Source organism: Arachis hypogaea, chromosome 4 (genome assembly GCF_003086295.3).
Source record: "Arachis hypogaea cultivar Tifrunner chromosome 4, arahy.Tifrunner.gnm2.J5K5, whole genome shotgun sequence".
Classification (NCBI taxonomy): Eukaryota; Viridiplantae; Streptophyta; class Magnoliopsida; order Fabales; family Fabaceae; genus Arachis; species Arachis hypogaea.
This window is the reverse complement of record NC_092039.1, coordinates 381,091-402,874: the sequence shown is the minus strand read 5'-3', so window position 1 is coordinate 402,874 and position 21,784 is coordinate 381,091. Positions and strand designations below refer to the sequence as shown.

The 21,784-nt window shown below is 33.4% G+C and overlaps 3 protein-coding genes across 5 annotated transcripts; 1 reads left to right on the top strand and 2 right to left on the bottom strand.

Annotated features, from left to right (window-relative positions):
• Positions 1–2,139: 2,139 nt before the first annotated feature.
• On the bottom strand, positions 2,140–6,898 carry LOC112795542 (calcium-dependent protein kinase 2-like). Its single transcript, XM_025837503.3, has 8 exons — positions 6,004–6,898; positions 5,125–5,268; positions 4,878–5,030; positions 4,672–4,787; positions 3,568–3,735; positions 3,344–3,471; positions 3,138–3,237; positions 2,140–2,620 (listed from the first exon to the last, which is right to left on the bottom strand). Exons 1-8 carry the CDS (start codon positions 6,752–6,754, stop codon positions 2,519–2,521), a joined length of 1,662 nt encoding a protein of 553 aa, XP_025693288.1. The 5' UTR covers positions 6,755–6,898; the 3' UTR covers positions 2,140–2,518.
• A 990-nt stretch (positions 6,899–7,888) lies between these two features.
• Positions 7,889–10,207, top strand: LOC112795539 (bifunctional riboflavin biosynthesis protein RIBA 1, chloroplastic). Its single transcript, XM_025837499.3, has 2 exons — positions 7,889–8,545; positions 8,620–10,207. Exons 1-2 carry the CDS (start codon positions 8,171–8,173, stop codon positions 9,853–9,855), a joined length of 1,611 nt encoding a protein of 536 aa, XP_025693284.1. The 5' UTR covers positions 7,889–8,170; the 3' UTR covers positions 9,856–10,207.
• A 378-nt stretch (positions 10,208–10,585) lies between these two features.
• LOC112795540 (protein CLT1, chloroplastic) lies at positions 10,586–21,272 on the bottom strand. Of its 3 annotated transcripts, none has more exons than XR_011880831.1 (10): positions 20,435–21,272; positions 18,182–18,327; positions 17,606–17,643; positions 16,240–16,355; positions 15,993–16,092; positions 15,878–15,913; positions 14,637–14,687; positions 14,400–14,528; positions 13,630–13,755; positions 10,586–11,336 (listed from the first exon to the last, which is right to left on the bottom strand). XR_011880831.1 is itself a non-coding variant. In XM_025837500.3 (10 exons), the coding sequence occupies exons 1-10, from the start codon at positions 20,869–20,871 to the stop codon at positions 11,167–11,169; spliced, it is 1,347 nt and encodes a 448-aa protein (XP_025693285.1). In that variant the 5' UTR covers positions 20,872–21,272; the 3' UTR covers positions 10,586–11,166. The 3 variants fall into 3 exon arrangements, 2 of the variants coding, with proteins under 2 accessions (XP_025693285.1, XP_025693286.1); XM_025837500.3 differs by having other exon boundaries at positions 14,400–14,523; positions 14,637–14,690; XM_025837501.3 differs by having other exon boundaries at positions 14,400–14,523.
• Positions 21,273–21,784: the final 512 nt, after the last annotated feature.

The following is a 21,784-nucleotide window of genomic DNA, read 5'->3' as shown; positions in this document are numbered from 1 at the left end:
TTTGGAACTAGTTTGATTATCTGATATAGCATCAAACTAAACAAGAAAATTTTACATATTTAAAAATTCGTTAGATGGATACGTTCCAATGATTTTGATAGAAGATAATAATATTTTTATAATATCGTGTTATGTGCTGAGTTTGATTATCATGTCGAATGAATTTGATTATACTCAAGTTTATTATATACTATGAATAAAAAATTTGCTATTTTCATTTTTTATGAATGAACCAATAATAACTCAGAATTTCAGATAACTCAAAATGTTGAGTAGAAAAGTACTAATCACATGTAAAATTAAAATTAAAACTATTACAAAAGAAAAAAAATGTAAAAGTTTTATTGCAACACGTAACAAATCTATTAAAAAAATGAAATTATTGTTCTTTTAATTAGTGACTTTATTGCATTAAGTTCAATAAAGATCCAAAGCCATATAGTTGAATTCATTATCAATAATGTTGCCATTATCCAAGTTGTTGTGGCTGCAATTGTATCTGATGCTGCTACAAGCATGTTCAGCAATTATCATTGAATGACAAGTAATAATATTAACATTCTTATTCACTCATCTTAAAATTTTTGTTATAAAGAATGAGTCACTTACCATGGTAATAGCTTTGATATGATCATTGGTGATATCTATGGACAAGTTACCCTGCTTGTTCAGCTCAAGCAACACGCCAACTATGTCCTCCCCTTTTTTCCATTATTATGATCTTCTTCGTGCTCTTCAATTACTCCTTTAAGAAACTCATCCAACTCCTTAAAAATCTTTTTAACACGATCCAGCAAGTCATTTATCCTATCAATCCAGCCCAATAAAAAGATATTGCTACTTCAAATAATTTAGAATTCTATGAATTAAAACGGGAATTCAGAACTTCAACTAAGAAAAATGCAGTGTAGTAACAACTAAATGTGGTGAAATACAATGATGTTTTCAAAATTTTTAAAAGCATAGCAAAAATTATACTACAAGTATGGATATGAAGAAATGCACCTTAAAAGAATTAGAATCTGCTCTCACTCTGAGCAATTGACCTTTCTAATATGTTTGGAATAACTTAAAATATGGATAATTAAAAATTTAAAATCAAATTAAGAATAAAAAATAGATAATAAAAAATTTGAAATCAAATCAGGAATAAAAAATTAACATACGAAATAAATAAATACAAACCTCATCATTCGAGTTTGTAGATAAATTAATAAGCAACAATTTTTCTTAAAATATAATCAAAATCCTAAGATAACAAGAACCGAAATTAAACGGCACTAAGAAGAGTTTTTGTGAAGTGCATAGTCGAAGCAGAGGAGAGGAAAGCGCAAAAAAGAGAAGAAAGCGATGAGTAAGGTGCATGCAGTGGCATGATCGAGGAGAAGAAAAGTGAGGTGCATGCAGTGGAACCCCTCTGCCGAAAAGAAAAGAAATCGCGATCCAAGAAGAGGGGAACAGTGGTGCAATGAAGAAGCTCTTAGAGTGGCTGAAATCGCGATCGAAGAAGAGAACCCCCTTTGTATGAGAAAGTATAGGGAGCCAATGGCTTAAGCGTACAATACGTACAATGGAGGTTTAGGAAGTATTAGAGATATAATCATTAGTGTTACATTGTCCTATCACGTTACGCTTTTGAGATGAGTGGTTTCATGATATGATATTAGAGTTCTAGATCCGAAAGGTCAGGAGTTGCTTAAGTTTTTGGGATGAGTGGTTTTATGACATGAGATGTTTATTTATCCTGATATTAGATTTAGCACATTGTACATATTGTACACTTAGGCCATTGACTCCCTAACACTACCTTTGTATTATCTCTGTATCCGTATTCGTATCTTTCTACAATATTTTTATATAGTAGCTGAAATTAATGACTGAAAATAATATACAAATAGCATTTTTCATTATTATGTATTACCTTGTATGCTGTCATTTCACTCATTTGGTATGTATTTAATGATGACATTAAAATATTAACAAAGTTAATCAACTCAAACACTAGGACAAACTCTTAATTAATAAGAGATAATATAATGCTGGTTATATATTGATAGGATTCATAATGGAAGTTAACGTAATAGTGCCCTTTGCTAATATAGTGTTTTGACATAGCATAGTGCTATGTTAATGAGGGTGTTACATAAAGCATATGTCTAGTTCACATTATCATCATAAGTTAGTGTAATATACATATCCAGCCATCCATTTTTCAATTCCTAAGTGAACAACAATGTGTGTACATAACTTGTTACAATTTTCACACCAAAGGAAAAGAAAAAGGCAAACCTAGCATATGCTCACATTTATCAAAGGTTAGTTTTTTTTTCTCCCCCCCTTTTTTTTTCTCTTATAATTGTTTCCACCTTAGACCAGTTCTCTCACCTATATCCTCTCCCAAACAACAAAAGCCTACGACGTAATCTTGTCCATGATCTTTCACCCATCAATGAAGAAACATGCAGGGCTGAAAACAGATCATGAATTGTTTTTCAAGTTTGATCTCGTATATCCCCCTCTATTGATGCAAATTAAGTGATTCACGTCTCTTTTTTGTATGAGCTTCAGCTTGTCCTTTTCTCATCATTGCCACAAACTCTTCATAGTTAATACGACCATCCTGCACAAACAACATGTCTTCCTTAATATTACTCCCCATATTTTGCATCAAAAATGTTATTCGTACACTAAAATTAGTCACTAATGTAAATATGTGTAATTTAATTTAGAAAAAAAATCCTAAACAGCCCCCTGACAATTACCACAAAAGACAATGAGATCCTTAACAAAAAAAATTCAACACAGCCTCTGACAAAGTGACAATTACTTCGAAAGGACAACGAAGTCCCTGTGCCAAAAAATATCAATATTATTTTTTTGGCACAGGAGCTAATCAGTTCCAAAAAAATCAGGGGCCGAGTTGGGTGTGTTTTTTTTGGGTCTCGTTGTTTTTTTGAGGTCATTGTCAGGGGTCGGGTGGGTAGGTATTCACTCTTTAATTTATTTTCGATGTGTATTTGTATTACTGGTGACTGATTTTAGTGTATACGTAGCATAGTCGATTTTACATATATTCGAGAGAGGAACTTTAATAAAAACTATAAGAAAATAGATAATGAAATAAATATATCACATACGTTATCTACATCAACTTCTTGAACGATTTCATTGATGTCTCTTCCATCGTGGATGTTATATTCATGGAGAGCTTGCTCTAATTCTTCAGTGGTGATAAACCTTTTTTATATGGTATAAAAATGAGATTAGGAATTAATTTTTAGAAGGTAATAAAATATGTACCAGAAATTAAGATGGGGTCAATAATAATATATTTGATAATTACCCGCTATTATCTTTATCAAAGTATTGGAAGGCTTTATAAAGATGTTCTTCTCTGTTCATTCTGTTCATGTGCACTGTTGCTGTGATGAATTCATCATAGTCTATGGTACCATTTCCATCAGCATCTGCCTGCAATTTTTTTGAATAAAGAAAAAGCAAAAACAATCATATTGATTCTCTTTTAAAATATGTTTATTTTAAAAGGGAAAAGATAAAACAACTTACTGCATCCAGTAATTGTTGAACTTCTTGTTCTGATAGCTTTGTCCCTTGCTTTGCAAGCCCCTGCTTAAGTTCTTCAATTGTAATGGTTCCACTATTATCAGTGTCCATTCCCTTAAACATTTCCTTTAACCCCATAATTTCTTCTTCTGATAAACATCCTGCAATAACCTATTCATTTTTGGATAGTTTTAGTGTCATCATGCTTAATACGGATACTTTTTGGGAGTCACTCAAATAAAGACGCTTTTTTTTTAAAGACGTTTTCTAATTTTTAAAATTTAATATATATAATCGATTAAACTGTGTTATTTTTATTAAAATTAGACCAAAAAAATCAATTTGACTGAAAAATTGATAAACCAAATCTTGAACCAATCTAAATTAATATTCTTTTTTTATAGAAACTAACTACAATACTCTTATTATAAAAATTGACTAAAATACTCTTATTATATATATACATATATAAATTTTAAAAATCTTAAATCCTAACCCTATGACAGCATAGAGAGAAAAAAAGATTAGAATTTAGAGTTCTCAAAATATATATAATAGAAGTATTTTAGTCATTTTCTATAATAGGGGTATTGTAGTCATTTTTATAAAAAAATATTAATTTAGATCAGTTCAAAACTTAGTTTACTAATTTTTTAGCTAAATCGATTTGTCTGGTCTAATTTTAATAAAAATAATCCAATTTAATCAATTACAGGTGTTAAATTTTAATTACTAAAAAAATATCTTTAAAAAAAGATGTTTTAGGTATCTTGACGTGAGTGGCTCCCATATTTTTTAGTGGTAATGCTAAGAAGAAAAAAAATAATAAAAACTTATTTTATTTAGTATTTATTTATTGTCGTGACAATAAATAAATATTAAATAAAGTAAGTTCTATATGATTTTAGTTAAATTTTTTTTGTTATCAAACATTTTTTATTTTTGAGCATGTTTCTATCTGTAGAAATAATATATATATTTGACTAGCGTCACTTATTAAAAAGTGTCATTAATATTTCTTGAATAATTGTTATGGTATTGATGATTATTATATCTTTTAATGTGTGAATAGAAAAACATTAATTATAAATTAGAATAGTAGAGTACCCTTAAAGCAACTTTCTTGAATTCATTCATTGCTTTGAATTGTTTGAGCCTACTTAGCACAGCATTATCAATAGGCTTATCTGGTGCTTCTCCATCTTCCTTAACCCAAGGATGATCTATTTTGAAAATAACAAATTCAAATTGTTTAATTATCAAAACATGGCAACTAAATAATGAATCATCTATGAATTTGAAGCTATACTTACTCAAAACTTCATAAGCTGTAAGCCTTTGTTTAGGATCTGAATTCAACATTTTTCGTACAAGATCTTTTGCTGATGGTGAAATTGAAGGCCATGGATCGCTTGAAAAGTCAACGTGACCTCTTAGGATGGCATTGAATATGCCATGTTCAGATTCTGGCATATTTTTATTTCAAGTAATTAGCATCACTACCACTGCATTTATAGGGTTTGAAATTCATGATAAAGTGATTGTAATGAAAATGAAAACCTGCCCAAAATGGAGGAACTCCACATAAAAGAATGTATAGCATAACACCAACACTCCATATATCAACCTCTGGACCATATTTCCTTTTCAATACTTCAGGTGCAATGTAGTATGCACTACCAACAATGTCTTTGAAAACATCTCCTACAAAAATCAAACACTTTCTGGCATTAAAATTATACCCAATAAAGTAAACATGATGTTATCTTCCTAGTATTTAATTTCCTTGTAACCAACAGTTTCATAATTTTGTCCATTGTTAATATATTTTTGTCAAAATGGTTATTTTGACTTAAAATCAAAATGAAACATTTTAGAAAAGATGAATTAATATAAAGCAAATACAAAGAACAAGTGTTAATTATCTAATATTTTTCATAGGTGATATTCTAGTAAAGATTTTATAATTGTCTTTATATAAAGATATTTTATTTTGATCATTGAATAATAGATTTTAGAACTTAATTTTTATATGCTATAAAAGTGTTATCTTTGTTTAAAGTGTGGCAAAATAAATAAATCATATTTTTTAAACTAAGATCATCACGAAAAGATATTTTTGATATCTCCATCCATTATAGTTGTTGTCTTTTTCATAAGACAACTACTTCAATAAAAATGTCAAAAAATATTTTCTCACGAGTGATCTTGGTTTAAAAAGTGTAATTTATTTATTTTGCTACACTTCAAATAAAGGTAACACTTTTATAGCACATGAAAATCAAGTTCTAAAATTTTTATTATCTGATGGTCAAAATAAAATATTTTTATATAAAAAAAATTATAAAATTTTTATTAGAGTATCCACCTATACCTTTATATGAAGTTGCATTAAAGAGTCTATATTGAAAAAAAAGGATAAAATAATAATAAGAAAACCTTGCTTGTAAAAAACGGATAAACCAAAATCCGTGGCTTTAAGGGGAGCATCTTCGTCCTTGCTCAACAAGAGGAAATTCTCAGGCTTGAGATCTCTATGAATGACACCAAGAGAGTGAAAAGTGTGGACAATCTCCATAATGGTTCTTAACAAGGTAGCAGCGGCACGCTCCGTATAGTGTCCCTTGGCAATGATACGATCAAAGAGTTCACCACCCGCACACAATTCCATCACTAAATGAACAGATTGTTTGTCCTCGTAGGCACCTTTCAGCTCTACGATGTTAGGCTGCCCTGACAGGTGGTACAAGATCTGCACCTCCCTTCTAACGTCCTCTATATCCTCCTTATTCACTAGCTTCCTCTTCGCAATTGTTTTGCATGCAAATTGTTTTCCTGTTGCCTTGTGGGTGCATAAATATGTTACCCCAAACATGCCTCTACCTAGCTCCTTACCCAGACTATATGACGCTTTGATGTCCTCCATTGGCCTCCCCAGCACGGGCCCGATAGGCCCGGGCTTTGTGGGTTTTGTTGTTGACGGAGGAGATGTAGTTGAGGGTGGTGGAGGCTTGCTGGCCGGAGGGCTTGTGGATGGGCTTTCATTGTTGTTATTATTATTATTATTGTTGTCGGTGCCTCCATTATTGTCTGTGGTTTGTTGTTGGTTTGAGTCTCCCTTGGTTGCGGTGGCCGCATTGTCGGCCTCCGGGGCATCTGCGGCGTTGCCTTGGGAGCAACAATTGCCCATGGAGGAAGGGAGGGAGGAAGGGGACACAAAATAAGATATAATAAATATGAAAAGGAAGAAGAAAAGAGAAAAAGAGGGGAAATAAGGATATAGTTTGGGAGTGGCAAAATGGTGAATTCAAAGGATAATTCTTGTTCGGCGAAAAAAAAAAAAAAGAAAGACTAGTTGGAAAATAATAATAAAAAATAAAAAAAGGGGGGAAATTCGAACAAGTCAAAATGTGACAATATAGTTGATTCATTGTTTGGAATGTTCATAAAATTAGAGGAAGGTATTGATGGTGAGAGATTGTAGGGAGTTTAGAGGTTGCAGTTTGAAAAAGTCTTTAGCGTGTCTATTACGTGGTAATGAGACAAGGTAACGATGATTTTTCGGAATAAGAAAAACAAAACAATCATTTGCAGTGATAACTTCAAATGACAAAGGCGAGTAAGTTGTTATAGCTTAATTTTGTTAGAGATGATGATGTTCTTACTCTAGAGTAACTTCCAAAATTAAGATAATAATATCAACAACTTATATTATTACTATTGTTCATGTCCGTGTAGGGGACATTATATTTTATATTAAATATGGATTTAAGAAAAAAAAAGTTATATTATATTTAGAGTTTTAGTCCAAGTTATCATAAGACATTAAATATAAATCATGTATGTTATCATAAATAGCATTAAGCTTTTTTTATAGTTGTATTTGTCTTTATTAGCTCTATATATCTCATATTTGTTTTGATGATTAAGAAACACAAATATAATTTAAAATTTTCATGAATTCATTACTACTGGCTTGTTCAATTTCTAAAGTACTAGAAAATTTTTCTGCATGTGATTTATTGCAAATTAGAACCATATGAGACCTGAGAAGGGTATAATCAGTGCGAAGCTTCAAAGTCTTAGTTCCTATACCTCAAAAGCAAGGTATACGTTCTTTTGGAACATCAGAAAAACGTTCAAACAAATAGATATATTTTGCCTCCAAAATATGAGTGTGTTAAACAAGCTAGACCATTTGAAAAAGAAAAGTTTCTCATTCCACTGCTTCCAGTACACACAAGAAAGGATATGTATTTCTTGCACTTTTAAGAATCAAGTACGCAATGAAGAAAAAATGGATTTTCAACATCACTTTAACACTCTCTTACAATATATATAAGTCAAGGGACCCTTAGAAGAACTAAGAAATAGAAGAACAAAGTGCTTCTCAATTTTTTATTACTAAGTGTTAATCTTAAGTTCTCTTATTTTTTTTTTATTATTTTTATTTATCTTTTTTTTAAGGTAAAATTTATTATACTTATTTTTTTTAAGTTAGTTACGTTTATTTTTCTTTAACAGAATAGTCTGGAACCGCATTTACTCCAACTACCTTGCCTCAATCCCAAACCCAATCCATCCCATCCAAATCCCTTGTACTTCCATGGCTTCTTCTATTTCTTCTTCTCTCAATATCTCCTCGTATTCTTCGGCACCACCTCTTTTCCACCCACGTGCTTCTGCATCCCAACGCTTCAAATTGTTCAATGGATTGCGCCTCACAAATGGACAGGCCTCCGAACTCGTGTTTTTCCGACCCTCCTCTAAATTCTCCTCTACTCACTCTGCTATCTCTAGAATTGAAGCTGTAGGGAGAGAACTGCATCCTAATCCGCTAGGCTCCGATGCTGCCAAAAAGGTTGAATCAGTTACGAGAATCAATCGGTTTTCCGATAAAGATGATGAATTTGATCTTGACACTCCCACACAAGGTTTTGCTTCCATCCCGGAGGCCATTCAAGACATTCGCAACGGAAAGGTTCCTATTTCTCTCTCTCTATACCCATTCAATTTAGTTTAACTTTAGGTTATTCGCTCTCACTAGTGCTTCAGATGGTAGTTGTTGTAGATGACGAAGATAGAGAAAATGAAGGAGATTTAATCATGGCAGCAGAGTTAGTAACACCTGAGGCCATGGCTTTTATTGTTAAGCATGGAACTGGCATAGTCTGCATTAGCATGAAAGAGGAAGATCTCGAGAGACTGGATCTTCCACTCATGGTAAACAGCAAGGACAATGATGAAAAACTGCGCACAGCTTTCACAGTGACAGTGGATGCTAAACATGGTACCACAACAGGGGTGTCAGCTCGTGATCGAGCAACAACAGTCTTGGCCCTTTCATCTAGAGATTCTAAACCAAGTGATTTCAATCGCCCAGGCCATATTTTTCCACTAAAATACAGGGAAGGTGGTGTGTTGAAGAGAGCAGGACACACAGAAGCTTCAGTTGATCTTGCCATGCTTGCTGGTTTGAATCCAGTAGCAGTCCTATGTGAAATTGTTGATGAGGATGGTTCCATGGCACGATTGCCTAAGCTTCGCCAGTTTGCAGAGCGCACAAATTTGAAAATTGTATCTATTGCTGACTTGATTAGATATAGAAGGAAGAGAGATAAACTAGTAGAACGTGCTGGTGCTGCTGTTATACCAACAATGTGGGGACCATTTAATGCTTGCTGTTATAGATCACTTATAGATGGCGTGGAGCATATTGCAATGGTTAAGGGTGAAGTTGGAGATGGACAAGATGTTCTCGTGAGAGTACACTCAGAGTGTCTTACGGGAGATATATTTGGATCTGCAAGATGTGACTGTGGAAGCCAGCTTGCTATTGCAATGCAGCAGATCGAAGCTGCTGGTAGAGGTGTATTGGTCTATCTTCGTGGACACGAGGGAAGGGGGATTGGATTGGGTCATAAGCTTCGCGCTTATAACCTGCAGGATGATGGACGGGACACCGTAGAAGCCAATGAAGAGTTGGGATTGCCTGTTGACTCAAGAGAGTATGGAATTGGTGCACAGATACTGAGGGACTTGGGTGTTCGTTCAATGAAGCTGATGACAAACAATCCAGCAAAATATGTTGGGCTCAAAGGTTATGGTTTGACAATTTCTGGAAGGATTCCTTTGGTAGCACTTATTACAAAGGAAAACAGGAGATATTTGGAGACAAAGCGTGTGAAAATGGGTCATGTTTATGGACTTAAATCTAACAGTGAACTGAATCCAGAGAGGGGCAATGGTAAACCTGGTGTTGATGATTCTAAGGGTGCTACTAGCCAATAGCCCTCTTTTTCCCTGCCAGCTGCACAAGTGGAAGAGGAGAGTACTGTAAATGTGTGTTTTTGCAGATGGACCTAAAGAGAGATAGATCACTGTAGTCATGAATCTATCTCTGATTCAAATTTTTCCAGCTAGTTGGTTGATTTTTTCCTTGGGTGTTCTCTACTATATTAAGTTTGCTCAAACAGTTTTTGCTAAAGTATAGCACCATGTAGCATGTATAATAGATTTAGGCATTGCTTGGACAATTTTGCCTTTGTGGTTATATATAGAGGTTTTTAATGTTTGGCAAAATACTAGTTGTTTGTAATTTAGATGTTTGGCAAAATAATAGATTTAGGCATTGCTTGGACAATTTTGTCTTTAATGATCCTTTAGATTATTGTAATTTAGGCATTGGCTTGATTTTTAAGGTTTGTAGAAAATTCTAGTTTATGAAGGATTTTTCTCCATAATAAGTATTTTGCCATGCTTAGTTCTCAACGCACAATGAATTTTTTAGTGGAACTAACTGTGGATGAACTTTATGTTTGCTCCAGTTTAAGGTTACTAAAGTTGGGAGTGATTTGAGTTTTGTAGAGTAAGTTACAATGTTTGGAAGTAAGGTCATTACTAACTCATAAAATAAAATTTTTAAAATAGAGCAATCGACTTTCAAGCATTAGTACTCACCCTACAAAACTGAGAGTAAAATTTTTCTCATATATTTTTTCTTGATTCTACTTAAAAAGTGTAAGATAAAAAATCATATTTTACTGAACAATTGAAAAGATCCATTCGAGCCATTTAGTACTCTTGAAAAGAGCACAATTCGCTCAGCAAGTGTTTTCTCATATTGCAAATTATGCCTTATACATTAAACTATATTAACTCATTCAGCCAAAAAAAAGATAAACGCCTGATATTATCCTTTTCTTTTTTACATCATAACATCATTCTCTCCCAAACATTTCTTTTTCACGCGGTTCCTTGGTTCATGAAATGGCTTTGCCTAAAAATTTCTTCCTGTGTTTCTTTTTTTCCCCCTCATTCTACAATAATAAAAGGAAAAAAAGGTGATAGTGCTATCCACACCTTTATCACTTGAGCAAAGTGCAGGAGGATTTCACTTCATATCTCCTTTTCTTCATGCATCTTTAGCAATTTTTTGAAACAAAAATGTCAACACTCTTCCATTGATCCCTCTCTTGTTAGAATCAAGAAAGACTACATCTGAAGCACAAGTTGTACCATTTGGTGTAACAATCATCTAAGGCCAGGTACTACTCCTCATCCTTATGCTTGGCGAGCCCATGAAGCTCAAATGCCTTCCCTCTAGGTAGAAGCCGTTAAAGAAGCACTCGAGGAACCAGTTGAAGGGGTCCATGCATAAACTAGTAGGCCTGTGATAAGAATGATAGCCCCTGCAAGAAAGCCTGTTGGAAGAGAAGAGGCAACACCAAGGTACGGCAATGGCAACGTGAACACATAAATGGATATAGGGACTGCCACAGAAACAATATTGCATGAGTTGGATTTAGATCGAAATTTCAAGTTAGCATGAAGTTTTAATGATATTATACATATATATCAGAATGGAAGGATAGTAGGATATTCAAAAAATTACAGGCAAGTGATGAGATATTGTGAATGAAAATCACAGCCACATAGAAAAGCAAAAGATTTCTATTTTCTCCTGCCAAGATTATCTAGGTTATTTTCTGCTTTTTTTTTTTATGTGGCCAGACATACATTGCATCTTCAAATGAAAGCCAAAATGATTGTAGCCTAATATGTTATTTCCTAACTAGATATACCACTTACCATTTAGATTAACTACAAAAACAGCTGCTACATTATGATTGTAGATCCCAAAAAATAGAAGTTTAAATGCCAATGAAAGAGGTATTGTGGTTAAGCCATTCTACCATTAGTGACACAAACCCATCTAGTCTTTAGGTAACTAACAAATAACCACTAAACATAGACTAAGCATTCCTTCTTACTTTGGGCAACATTTTCTAGATAATGTTTCCCATGCTTTTCTACATCTACAACACAATGAATTACACTGTTTAACTTTTACCAGTTACCATTACTAAGTACTAACTACCAATATTTTCATTTATACAGTAAGGGTATATATATACAAAAAAAGTATAATCAACACGTACATATGTTTAAGATTACAAAACAAGAAAGTTTTTATTGAAAATATAAAAAATTTAAGTTTTTTCATGTGCCCTTAGGGCACATGTTAGCTAAACCCATATATATATATATAATCTAATTGAAGTTGAGAATTAAATGTAAAGCATCTGTAATTTTGTAACCTAATAGTTCCAAAATGAATGTGTAAAAGGATATTGGCAACATCTTATATATGAAACGGGTAAAAAAGCTGAAGATCTTCTGATACTTACCCCCCATATGTGGTTTTGGGAAAAAGAAATAAACAGTTTTTTTTTTCCTTTCTTTTGGTTTTTGGGGGGGTCTTGTAACTAACTCTGTAGGTTGACAGTTTGCCATTTTGATAGAGAGGGAAATGAGATTGCATGTAAGAGACAATAATGGAATTAGAGAGATTTATCTTGGAGATTAGGCAGGACAAAACCCTACATGAGAGCAATAGCCTCTCGAATGCTGTTCTTTCTTCTTTTTTTCATATTTCTTAGCATTCTCTAATACATTTACAAAGCCAAGAATAATATCTCACTGATATAATATAGCTCCTTTACTTCTATTCCATCCTTCTCTATTCTCTAATCTATTCTTCTACTCTACCTTCTACAGACACCATATTCTATTCTATTCTGTGTTATTTTATTGAAGTAATGTAGAAGTGTTTTATTTTATTTTTTAAATAAAATCTGGCAGCCAAAAAATCATTCTTCCCTTTTCTTTTCCCATTAAGGAAACAAGAAATAAATTAAGGTATAGCCTAGATCCGAATTGGATAAATGATATGGCAGAGCAGTAATACTATCAAAATATTTGGTCTCTTTCGTCTTTTCATGCCCAAAAACAACTCACTTGTGACTTGAAGAAAGATGGAAACAGATGTCCCAGGTCATTGCAGGAACATTTGAAATGCATCCATATTTTCTTCTGCTCTTTCTTCTCCTAGACACTGAATGCTACTCTATTCTCTGTGCTATCAACAGTCTAGCTCATACTGGTATCAGGATTTTACACTCCCATTATATATTTGAAGTCAAACTCTTTCTTATTAAAAGCCCTTGTTTGTCCCATCCCATGTTGGGCAAATTAATAAGAATTAAGCTGACTAGTTGAGTTTAGAAACAAAATAATCAATAGTTCAAAGTATTTTACTTTTTGACTAGTAGGTTGCTAAATGTTTATTTATTAAATTAAGAAAATAAAGTTTACCCATGCAAAATATGATCAGTCCATGCAGGTTGGAGGCTCAAGCACTGGCCCATGAGGCCAATTTTGGTTTGATCGACCATTCTAGTTCTGATAACCATTATACCTATTTATTTGCTCCTCCAAAAATCTAAATGTATTTCACTGCTAATCCCCAATAATAGTCCTTGCCAAAAAGTTGTTTAAAGGAAATGCATTTCATTGTACCTAGTATCCCATCTCAAAATCAATTCTTGAAATCCCAATAAACAGGGAAGATACAGTTAAATCAGAAACTAATCCTGAATGTCCCAAAACTAACTATTTCTCAATCATAAAAAAATATTCTTCATCTGCAAGACTATGACTCTTTAGAGTCTCATGAATACTCCTCTGACCAATGTTATATTTCCTGTGAAACAAATGACATACCTGAAAATGTTGATGCTAAACAGGAGACAACAGCTGAAGAAATCTTGAGAAGATAAAGCAATGAGATATTGAAACCCATGTTGACAATGATAAAAAGCACAGGTAGCAGGGGGGCTCCATTACATCCTGAAACCAGATCTTATTACAATATGAACGTTTTTTTTTTTATCAAAACAGTTACAAAGGGAATATAAAAGTAGGATATGAAACCTAAATCATGTGTTAGAGGACAGAGAGAGAGGGAAATGAGTTTGTATATAAGAGAGGAGAAGAGAATAGAGGGATTTATCTTGGAAATTATGCGGGGCAGAACCCATTTTCTTCCTTAATACATTTTCAGGGGTAAGAATGATATCTCACTGATATCATTTAGCCTTTATGCTTCTATTCCACCTTCTACTCTCTACTATATTTTTCTGCTCTATCTTCTACCACACGCTATATTTTATGCTATTCTCTGTGTTATATGTCTAGTCTAGCCATATTGGTACCAGGATCTCACACTGGATAATACTTTCATTATCCTACAGATATTTCTTTCGATTGACACTTATGATTACATAAGAAAAAGATATTATTTTAGATACATAGTGAGTGCAAACAATTCTATACTATTAACCAATTCCAATCATATGCATATAGGTTACTTTCAAGACTGAATAAGCTAAACATTATTATTAATATGACAATGCTAGATCAAATAATAAAGTTAAACTTTGTTAGACTAACAATATATCAAAATTAAATTCTATAAAATAAATACAGCTTACCACTTGACAAACTCCCAACATTCAGAAAGCAGGCCGCTCCTTCTTTGAGGTAGTTTGGGAGTTGACTGAACGGGACACCCCATAATTTTGATAAGAATGGGAGCAGGAGGCATATGAATAGTGCCTACACTAAAGCATATACTCTTGTATTTAGGAATCTATTTGTATATATCTTTATAAAACTTAACATTATACTTTCAAATGATGAAAATTCATAAGAGATTTTTGGATACTTACTTGGAATGCTGACCCGAAGGAATTGACGACAAAGAGATCAACAGAACGTCCCTGCTTCAGATAATACAAAAACATTATAAAATTATTACCATTTCAGATTTTCTTTTAAAAGAAAGATAAAAAGAGCATTAAGTTGCATGGTTTGGAAGCTTTATAATCACGGTGCAGGATTTGTAACTCCCAATTGTGATTTATTATTTCAGATATATTCCTTGATGCTTAACTTATCTTCTCCGTCACAGATATATCACAAGGCGGTGGTGATTTTGTTCTTGCACAGTGGCTGCAGCAGCCATTGAACAAATTTCCTATTTTTTTATGTATATTTGGATTTTGTGGAAGATTTTTTGTTCAAGTTCCCTGGACTCAAGTAACAGGAATAATTATTTAAAAGGGGAAGGGGAAGGGGAAGGGGGGGGGGGAGTATAGTTTAGACTTGACTTCTGTGACAAACACCAATTCATGGTAATTAAAATCTCCTGGAAATAATTACCAAAAAAATATAAGAAGTAAATAAGAACCTGGAAATCATGAAAGTATTAGATAGGGTGTTTTGTTTGCCCAAGTCCTAGAGTGAGAAAACTAAGGATCACGCAAATATGAATCACAAATTGATTTTACACCCAAGGCATCCATATAAAAATTCTCATCATATATGCCGTGTTGAGCTTGGTATATATACCTGCGACTGAGGAAAACAATGAGCCTAGAGATTTCATATTAGGAAGAACACTAACAAGAAAATGTCAGGATGAAGTGATGGCTGACCCTGCCTCTGTGAACAGACATAACCACCACTGCCTAGTGATTTGTCTCTGACAGGATAGGTGAAGCATCAATGGATATCTTTTGCAAAAATAGAAAAGAAAGAAAAAAAATGCTAAGGGATCCCTCTTTCCGAAGAAAAGAAAGGAACACTTCTGTTATTTTTAAGGGAAGGAGTATGTTACTCCCAAACATAGGTATTAGGTAGGAGTAGTGAATCCTTCACCAAAGTTCTTTTACAATAAAAGACTATATCCTTTAACTTGACAAATTAAAATGAGTCTATCATGTATGAATACATAAGGCCAAGTGCATGAAGAATTAAGATAATGCAATGAATAATTTGCAGCTAATGTTATGAAGGCTTTAAACCCGGAAGTGAAATCCCTTACTTCAGAAGCGTCAAATGATCCTATGACCTTCAAATTCTAAATCACACAAATATATGCATTAAAAGAATTCATTACTACATGCACCTTCAGTTTCCTGGTTGCGTCCAAAAAGATTACTTCCTACAAAGTATGAAAAAGCCAAATGTCACCAGAGAGAACTATCTGAAACCTAGGAAAAATCATAAAAATAGACAATAACCTTCAGCACGGTATCAGCTGCTTGGAATAAAAATGAAACTATCATTAAAAGACTCCAAAATATACCAGCTTCCTTCAATGAATTCCCAGCACCTGATCCACTGCATTTCATTGACAATAAATACAAAATTGGAATTCCAGATACAGAATAGTCACAAAGTTTAAGTTGTACTGCCCACATCTAAATTACAAAACAACATAGAACAGGCTTACATAGTCGAACATCTGAGAAACTAACATGTACTGACCTTGCTACAGTAATAACTACACCAGTGGCTACAAGAAAGCATCCAAGCAGCTGGTTGACTTTATATCGTCTCCCAAGAAAAATCATTGACAGGAGAATTTGCCACACAAGGAAAGTCTGCAAGAAAAGAATAACTTAAAACAATGATCCACTCGTACACCTATAATTTAACTCATACATGAAACATATAGATGAGTTAAAATAAGTAAAGAAAGTAAGCGTCACACAATGTTCGCTGTTTTGATTGTCAGATCAAGGTAGTTACATTCAGTTTGTTGAATGAATATTGCACCCCATCTAAAGACGATGGTTTAAAAATATAATAATCAGCAGTTGAGAAGTAACAAAATTCCATATCAAATTAAAACTTTTGGCCGAAAGAACTCTGGAGAAGCCCACATCACAACTTTTGTAGGGATAAAACTACAAATTCAAGGCACAACAATATTTTAGGACAAGGCTGCACACCCTCCAGCAACATCACTTATAACTTCATCTCCCTCATTCTCACACAGATAACAATTTGCAAATGGAAGTTTTTATACAGATACAACAACAACTCAGCATTGTCACATTAATGTGAGTCATATTAGATGAAATGAATTTCTATCACTAATAACTTATAGCTATTTACAACGCACAGTAATTTACTTGGCAATCTACTAATGGCACACTCCATGTTAATCATTGAAGACTTCTTAGTATCGTATCACATACCGTCTCATTTTTCTCTCAAATATATCAAGTATGTTAACTGGTAGTTACATCTAAGATTTCAATCTGCCAAAAATAGTAAGCCAATAGTAACATTTTTCAATTGAGATTTGGGTCAAGCCCAACACTATCACCATGTTTTCTAGCAAACTATTTTACACTTGGGACAACTTAGACAGCAATGAAGCAGTCCATGTTTCCAAGGGCATCAGCTGTGCTTCTTTCGGTGCAAGGTACTTACTAGCTGACTTCTAAAAATAGGTCAGGTGGTATATACTACCTCCATTCTTGAATATGTATCCAATCTTGAATGTACAAATGAATGAAAATATTAAATAGACCTCAATGTTGAAAAGATTAGAGTGTCTTCTATAAGAAGGGTAGAATAAGATGGGAAGAATATTTATTACACTCCAAATTTACTAAAATGACAAATAATTATGGACAAGCTATGTTTTGGAGGCAGACACCTATTTAATTAGAGATAGTATTTGCAAAGACATAGCTATATTTAGCTTTTGAATTCATTTTTATTCATGTATGAAATTTGCATATAATTTTGAAATTTTCATATTTCATTAACGGAAATGCAGCAGTAAGATAATTAAACAATAAATTCAAGAAAGCAATTGACTGCTGATAGTTTTTTTTACCTGAGACAAAATTGGAATTGATGCCCCAGATAGCATTGCTGATACAACATACAGGAAACAAACAATTAAATGACCGTTTCTAAAAACAAACCAAAAATTGAACAGCCCAACAATATTGGTATCTATCTCCTACAATACCTCAGACATGAAACACAGTCATAGAACCATCACAAATTCGAGATGAAACAGAGAACAATAAGATATGGATAAAAGTGAAATTAAGAATGTTCAAAATCTATGCCGTTTGATATTTGGAAACGCCGAACCTGTACAAAAGAGCTAAAATTGGCAACACTGAACCTGTACAGCATAATTTTCAAAATAAAAGGTGCTGACAATGGAGATATATATTCACATATACATTGTCTGTCCTGTCACAGCTTAAGTATCTAAAGATCATGATATTTAACATATTCTACTAAGGAGTTGAATGACGTGTTGATTCAAAGCTGGGATGACCAGTGTCAATGTACCAACCATCCTCCCCTTAAATGTTTCTGCATTTTGTACAAATTTGATGGAACTCAATGAAGGAAGACTAACTAAAAAAACAACCAGAAAAATGACAAGCATTACCTCCTGCTGCCATTCCCGTGGCAGCACCAAGAGCCTCCAAGAGACCAACAACTAGAAATGGTGTTTTCGGCATTGATAACATCTCATCAGTGACAATGCCCACACGATATCGAATAGTCAAAATTGAGAAGTACACAAGTACATATCTGAAAGAAAGAAAATACCACTCGATTTAAGTTGCAATTTATACTATTCACCAGGGTAAAAAATGCACGTAATTTACATCCAATAACGTCCAATTGTAAGGTCTTAGGTTATTATAATAATGATAATATTAAGAACTAGAAGTGGAAGAAATATATATGACCTCTTATAACAGCCATCAATTGCACTCAGATATCGTCATTTTGTTTTTAAAATGTTAGGTACTTATCAATTATCACTTTTTAAATAATACTACAACAACAACAAAGCTTTATCCTACTAGGTGCAGTCGGCTATATAAATCAAACAATGGTATTGTGCCCATCATATAATTTCGTTAGGTCTTCCTCTATCTTATGTCACTTGTCTATCTTCTTTCAAATCCACGCTTTTACTCAGATGCTCTGTCAATCTTCTTTCCACACGTCCAAACCATCTAAGACGAGATTATACCATCTTTTTAACAATAGGCGCTACTCCAACTTTCTTTCATCCTCATTTCTTATTTTGTTTACATATGTTTAGATGTTCATGCATCTAAGCATCCTCATCTATGCGTTTATGCCACACTAAACTTATGTTCATGCTTATTGTTTCTCCATTCTAACATAGCTGGTCTAATTGGCAATTCATTAAAATTTACCCTTTAAGTTTTAAAAGTTCTTAAATAATAACGATTGTTATTGGCATTCTCATATTGCTAGAGGAACTAGATATTATATTCTTTATCAAAATACTATTTGTACATTAAACTTAGTCACTAAAATCAATCATCATGTATTTGTATACAAATATCTACAAATACATATGTTATATGGTGGATTCTACTATGACTATGCTATAGTGGCTATGGTAACTATGCAAGTGTTGTTAAAATTAAAGTCACACTTTTTCTTTACATTTTGGTAGCACTTTTTAAGCAACACTTTTTAAAAAGCGCTGGTTAACAATAAAAAAGCATTATTTTAATTTTAGCAACACCTTTTGAAACATTATAGTCACGGTATACATCGTAACATAGTCACACTAGAATGACTCATGTTATTTAAATATTTAATTCATTTTAATGTGTATTTTGTATTTCAACATGTAGTTTATACGGTTGACTGATTTTAATAGCTGATTTTAGTGTACACCTAGCAGGCTAGCATAGTTAATTCTTTATATAAAGTCTAGGTAACTCTCATTACTTGATATAGGTTTTTAGGTTGAATTAAGCTTTTATATATATATAGTGGTAACCTGTATTCTTTGCTTGACTAGCGCACATTTCTACATTTCATTAAGAGGAACATTAGGATGTCTACCTCAAAATTTTATCGAAACTGCTCACGCTAAAAAAGATCAGAATTTATCAACAAAGTGTTCTCCTGCCTAGAGAAAATCCGGTGAAAATTAAAAGCGTACACTTGAAAACAAATGTTCGCCAACGAAAAGTTGGAAAGAAGGAGGCGAACCATAAACATCAGCAGATAATATGCCCGGACCCCACAATAAGAGGTTCAAGTGGCCATCAACATGAACCAAAAAACGCATAAAGAAAGAATAAAATAAACATATACATATAAAAAATTAGAAAAAGAAAACCTTTACAAAAACTAAGTTACATCAACGAGGAGAGAAATTAAAACTTGTCTTTTACAATAAAATTTAAATCCAATTGACTAGAAAACAAATGGTAACAAACAAATATTTATTAAGTTATGCTAACTAGCAAGAAAAAAACAAAATTGAAGAAGTTAACGCTGAAGAAATAAAACCAATAACTAAACAATAACAAAAATAATATTTGTACACTAAAAAAATAATAAAAGCAACCATGTTCGGGTTATTAAGATAAATAAATAGTATTACTATTAATAACGTACGAAATCACAAGAACCACACAAAATGATAAATTAGCTTTGTAAGGTTAGTAGTTAACACTCCTTCCCAACCTGCCATTAATGGTTTAGCTTAATTCTCTGCACGAGTTCTATACGGCAATCCAGAGTTAGATTCCGGTTTAATAACAAAATCTTTAAGTAACGTTTTCATACCACTTATCCCATTTACCCAAGAAGAAGAAGAAAACATGGAAGAAGGAAGCGGTGAAGTGAAAAGAAGTACCCGAAAGTAGCAAGCTGAGCGAGGAAGAAAGGGTACTGCTTCAGAGGAACCAAGGCGAGCTTATACAGCACCCTGTTCCCTACACCCATCACTACCGTCACCGCCGCCGCTGCTACCACCTTCGCCGCCTGATTCATAATTGTCCGGTCATCCTCCGCCGTAAATTCCCCTACCGCATATGACGACATCGGGCCAGCCTTCTCGCCGTCTGAGCTTTGAACGCGGGAACACTCAGACGCGCCGCTGTGACTCGCCTTCTCGGCCACCCATCTCCGCCACTGCCTCGGCTGTCGCAGCACGATCCCTGGCCTCCCCGGCGATGAGTGCACGTAGGGGACCCCGCAAATCGCAGAAAGCCTCCTCCGTTGCCAGAACCGGACGTCACCGGCAGATGAGGTGGCGCCGCCGGGGAGAATCTTCAGGCAGAGTGACGTCATGAAACGGAGTTAAAAATTGAGAGAGAGAGAGAAGTTAATTGACTTGTGTTGAATGGTGTGTTTTCACATTGCTACGAAAGAGAAACAGAGAGGAGAGAGGGTGCAAGAGAATCGAATCGAAGCGAAGCGAAGCAAAGGAATGGAAAGTGGAGACTAGAGTCTGGAGAGTATATGAATGTCACAAACGCGGCTCGGATTTTACCCACTGTCTCCTTGGCCACGCCACTGTTTTCCATGAATTCGACGGGATATCTTCCTTTAATAAATGTTATTTATACACTAAAATTAACTATTAAATACGTATGTAATTTAATTTATTTTTAATATATATTTATATTTTGGTACATATTTTATATTAATGACTGATTTTAATAGCTAATTTTAATATACACATAATATAACCCAATTCAATATTACTTTTATAGTCATTCTTAGAAAAAAATATTATTATATAATTATGTCTTTGAATTGAAAAATACAGAGAAAACATATTAGTGACTAATAAATAAAATTTTTTTTCCATTTAAAAAAATTGATGGAGATTTATGTAAATGACATGTTTGTAAAAATTTAAAGCGAGACCAGTTTGTTCACCAACATGTCTGAGGTATTTAACATCAAAAGGAAATATGGGATGAGATTAAATTTCACTAAATGTGTTTTTCAGTAAAAATTGAAAAAATTTTTGAATTCGTGTTCACTTAGAGAGGCATTAAAATTAAACTAGACAAATGTAAAGCAGTCTTGGAGACGAGGAATTTGACCTGTTTAAAAGAAGTCCAACAATTGAATGATAGACTGACAGTTCTATCCAAAATTTTAATTAACTCAAGATTGAAGTTCTTACCATTATTTGCCATCCTTAAAAAAGGACACAATTTCTAATGGATTTAAGAATGTGAACAATTTTTTT